General features: G+C 63.3%; 1 protein-coding gene across 1 annotated transcript in view; it reads left to right on the plus strand.

The window, feature by feature from the left end:
• Positions 1 to 1920: 1920 nt before the first annotated feature.
• Positions 1921 to 4664, plus strand: part of PANK4 (pantothenate kinase 4) — a 10753-nt gene continuing 8009 nt past the window's right edge. The window contains exons 1-3 of the mRNA XM_029947941.1: positions 1921 to 2029; positions 3859 to 3941; positions 4244 to 4458. Coding sequence (XP_029803801.1) covers positions 2005 to 2029; positions 3859 to 3941; positions 4244 to 4458 — 323 coding nt within the window. The 5' untranslated portion in view covers positions 1921 to 2004. The remainder of the gene's footprint in view (positions 2030 to 3858; positions 3942 to 4243; positions 4459 to 4664) is intronic.

A 4664-nucleotide genomic window follows, 5' to 3' on the forward strand; every position in this document is an offset into this window, starting at 1 on the left:
AGCCGGACTACAGCTCCCGGCAGGCGCCGCGTGGCCGGAGCGGGGCACGCCGGCCCTCGTAGTCCCGCGCTGAGAGGCGGGCGGCCCGGCCGCCCCTCGTTAGTCCACCCGGGTAGGGTCGGCAGCCAGACAGGGCCTGAACGAGCCACGAGAGCGATCTGGGGCTCGCCGTCTGGGGCGGCGCCGAGGGCGGGCTGCGGCCCGGCCTGGGACCGCGGGAACCCTCTGCCGGCTGCCCGCCTGGGCCCAGCCCGAAGCCCTCCCGCTGCTGCCTCAGCTTCTGGACCGCTGACATTTGGCGGGAGTTTGGAGGACCTGGACGTGGACCTTGGGACCCTTGCCGGCATCTTTCAGAAGCCTCCCTGCCCCGCGCGGGTCGCAGGGGTGACCCCAGGGCTTCGCACAGGCACTGCCCGACCTTCCTGCTGCAGGCCCGCCCTAGACCCTCATCCCACGCTGGCGCCGGCCACCTCCCGGCAGCCCCTTTCATAGGTGGGAGACTGAGGTCAGATAGATGAACTAAAATGTTTGCGGTCTGCCGGTAAGCGGACAGATGGGCCTGGAATCTGGTCAAGCCTCCGCACTTGGCCTTTCGGCAGGGGAATGGTTTCCTGGGGGCAGCTTCACTGGGTGAGGCCCCTGGAGTAGGCATGGTGGCCTCACACGCCTCCCCTTCTCAGCTGGCTCGCCGCTGGGGCCTCACTCTCTGGGGACTGCCTACAGCTGTGTGTAGGTGGCCAAGCATCACAGCAGCGGGGCGCCACCTGACCTGTTGAAGCTGGCCAGGAAAGCTAGAAGGGACAAGTGTGCTGCTCCCCTGGCCCAGGGCCATTCCTCTTGGTGCCATTTGCATGTGATGCTCTTGCCTCTCTCCTGCTCCTGAGAGTCACTGAAGTGTCTCTTGGGCTTGGGTGGGGGAGGGTGTCCTCTAGGAGAGTGACCTCAGTGCTCACCTTGCAGGCTGGTGGGGTTGTGGGAGGCGGCGCCTTGGGGCACTGAGCTGGCGAGGCCTGGTGGAGGGTGGGGACCCCAGCACACAGCAGGGCGTGGAACGAGCATGGGCCCTGATTAAACTCGGTGCCTGGCTGCGCGCTGGGCTGGCAGCCGGAGAGGCCCTGCTCTGCCCATCTTCTGACACCTGCCTGTGCCTTGAGGTAACAGGGGGCCCGGGCAGGTGTGTGCTCTGACGTTCCAGACTGCTTCCCTGCACTGACGCCTGGGGTTCTGCTCCCTGGGAACAACGGGTTGGCACCTAACATTTCTGAAAGTGCAGCTGAGAATTGGCTTGTCCTGGGTTACCCTTAGATGTTCCTTGTGGCTCCCAGGGTCCAGGTTGTAGCCACAGGGTGAGGGAAGTCAAGAAAGGAGTGTCGTGGCCCCAGGGGTCCTGGGGCGGCCGCCCTCCAGCGGCGAGCCCAGGCGGGGCTGCTGGGCGGAAGGACACTCAAAGGGATAGATTTAGTGTCAGTGTTCACTTCTCCTCTTTGAAGATTCCCCCTGGGTCTGGGTCCCGTGTTTATTTTTTATTTTATTAATTTTTTAAATATTTATTTATTTTTGGGAGACAGAGACAGATCATGAGCAGGGGAGGGGCAGAGAGAGAGACACACACAGAATCGGAAGCAGGCTCCAGGCTCTGAGCTGTCAGCACAGAGCCTGACACGGGGCCTGAACCCACGAACCGTGAAATCTGACCTGCTTAACCGACTGAGCCCCCCAGGCGCCCCTCCGTTTGTTATTAAGGACAGACCTCGTGTTCGTGCAGCTGGTGGGAGAGCACAGCTTGGACGCGGGTCCTCACCCAGGGACCCACAAGTCCGTGTGCTTGTCCACAGTTTGCTTTAAAAACAGGCTTCTCCCATTTCTTCTTCCCTCACCTGAGCCTCCTGCCCCGGGAGAGCAGCCGCTCTGTGGGCTTGGCAAGCCTCTCGCTCTCTGGACACTCCTGTCCACCGAAGAGATTCCCTGCTTTGAAAGCGTCAGGGACGTTTGGTCTGCGGACACATGCTGGAGGCCGACTTGACCTCAGGTCTCTGCTGGGTGGCAGATGGGCCCCTCCATTGAAGAGGGAGGGGCGGCAGGGCAGTGACCTGGTGCCCACGGTGGGAGGACGGGCCAGGAAGGCAGGGGAGAGGCGGGCCCTGCGCCAGGCCCCGTGGGTCTGGACGAGCTAGGGGAGGGGGGTTCTGGAGGAGGGACACGGTGGGCTGAGGTCGGTTCAGGCACAGTCAGCCCTGGAGCGGGGTGTGGGTTGGGCCAGCGCGTCTTTGGCGTCCACTGCCGTGTGCCCCCGCCCGCCCGGCTGCTGCACTCAGCAGGTGTGACCTGGCAGGACCTGCGGCCGGACCGGCAGGCACTAAATCCAAGGGCTCCTGCGAACAGCTGAGCCCCCCTGCCCTCCCCGGCACCTGCCTTCCTGCCCCGCGTGTCCCCCTGCAGGCGGCCAGGGAGACATGGCCTGGCTGCTGGGCAGCGCCCCACTGGGGTGCATGGGGCGGGGCACACGGAGCGCTGGTCCACCGCAGCCCAACACCTCGAACTTGCTTGTGATGTGAAGCACGTGTAAAAGCTCACGATCCGAAACTGGACTTCTGTGACCTGGGGGCTTGTTTACAGTAGCTTTTGAAAGTCTCAAAGTATATCTTCTTCCCTTTGCGTTGTCTGTTTAAGAGTTACTGGGTTCATTTACAGTGTGAAAGACGCCCCCAGACACTGCGGGCCAGGCCGGGAGTGGGGGCAGGGAGAAGGGATAAGGAGCCTTAAGACCAAGTCCTGCCTCTTAAAGCCCGTGAGCGGACCTGCTGACGATGGCCGGCCAGGGCAGGTCACGGGACGCCCTGCCCCCTGTCCACGCTGGGCAGGCTCCCAGCGGCCACCCTGGCAGCAGTGGTTTGAGATCTGTTACCTGGACGAGCTGAGGGCCTCTGATACCTGCTGTTTCCAGACGTTTCCTGACGTGAGTGCTTGTCACATGCTCCCTGGGGACAGCGGCACAGAACAGCTCTTGGAGATCGCCTCCGGCCTCCTCCTCACACAGGGTATCCCGCCGTTTGCACTGGCCACACGAACCGACTTGGTCTCAAAGCCATTCTCTGGTGACAAGGCTTTTGCTCCTCCCCCTCCCCACCTCGCAGGGCTGTGCCGGAATCCACCTGACGCCTCCCCGAGGCGCCCTCCGAGCCCCCAGAGCTTACCCTTGAAAGTGACTCCTTGGGATCTCTCTAACTGGCCCTGAACATGTTTCAGGCAAATAAAGGCCTCCTGCTTCCTGACGTTTGGGTTTCCTGGTGGTGTTCACAAGATCCAGTTGGAGGGGAGAAGACCCTGCTGCCCCCGTGAGGCCGCCCCAGCCCTGAGCTTTGAGAGGAGGGCTGCTAGAACATTCTCGATGAGACACCCCCCCCCTCTGCCCGTGTACTCTGGGAAAACACCCCTTGGAGTGTTCCCCCTGTAACCACAGGCAGTCAAGTGCACTTGTCAGCCAACGCCATGCATTTCTTAGCTTTTTCCTTTGGGTCATTTTCAGGACCAGCGCTTGAGACATAATTTCTCGAAACCGCTAGAGATCTCCCGGAAACGGGACGCTCTCCTCTCCTCTGGAGGACTCGGCACGCAGGGGAAGTGGGCAGTCTGAGGCCCGGTTTGGTCGGGGGTGGAACAGACGGGGGCGTGGTTGGGCCCCATGGTTCCTTCCCTCCCCTGATCCGTGCCCTGCAGAGTTTTAACGCTGAGAGAGTTTTAACGCAGAGTTTTAATGCTGTGCGACAGCAGGCACGACAGCAGGCACGGGAGCCAGTGTGGCGGGGTGACCACGTGGCCGAGAGCCGGCTCCTGACGGCCCCGCATGTCTCTCTGCAGGGGGGTCGCTCACCAAGCTCGCCTACTACTCCACGGTGCAGCACAAGGTTGCCAGAGTGCGCTCCTTCGAGAACTCGGGCAGGGTGAGCCTCGGAGGGCCCTGGGCGGTGCTCTCACTGTCTGCCCTCCATCGGCCTGGCTTCTGGGGGCTCCTCGCCCGACAGCCCTCCCTGTGCCCTAGCTCCGTCCCCCTCCATCCGGGTCCCCCGTCAGGAGGCGCATCCGCCTGCTCCTTGGGCAGCCAGCTCCTTCCCTGCCCCTGCCCTGGCGCTGCCTCCGGCCTGCACTGAGCGCTAAGCGTTGCTCGTGTTCAGGCGCCTCATCTCCACATCTCTCCCCCCACAAGGGCAGCACGCACACACAGACCCCCGACCTGTATCCCCAGGACGCAGAGCAGGAGCACGAGCCGCCCTACGAGGTCTCGGTCCAAGAGGAGGTCACTGCGCGGCTGCACTTCGTCAAGTTCGAGAATACTTACATCGAGGCCTGCCTGGACTTCATCAAAGACCACCTCGTCCACACCGAGACCAAGGTCATCCAGGCAACCGGGGGCGGCGCCTACAAATTCAAGGACCTCATAGAAGAAAAGCTGCGGCTGAAGTAAGTGGAGGGTGCGGGGGCTGCTGGCTTGTTCTGGCAGCCGCACCCTGTTGGGGGGGTCTCGGGGGCCAGGGCACAGGAAGGAAGGGGCCCTGCTCCTGCGGCGCTGCCCGTGGCCCTGGTGCAGAGGTCCCTGCAGGCTGCGTCCGCGTGCGGGCGGCGGTGCCCCGCAGGGGGCTGGCGCTCAGGCGGCTGTGCGGTGACGC

This window comes from Suricata suricatta, chromosome 8, assembly GCF_006229205.1.
Source record: "Suricata suricatta isolate VVHF042 chromosome 8, meerkat_22Aug2017_6uvM2_HiC, whole genome shotgun sequence".
Classification (NCBI taxonomy): Eukaryota; Metazoa; Chordata; class Mammalia; order Carnivora; family Herpestidae; genus Suricata; species Suricata suricatta.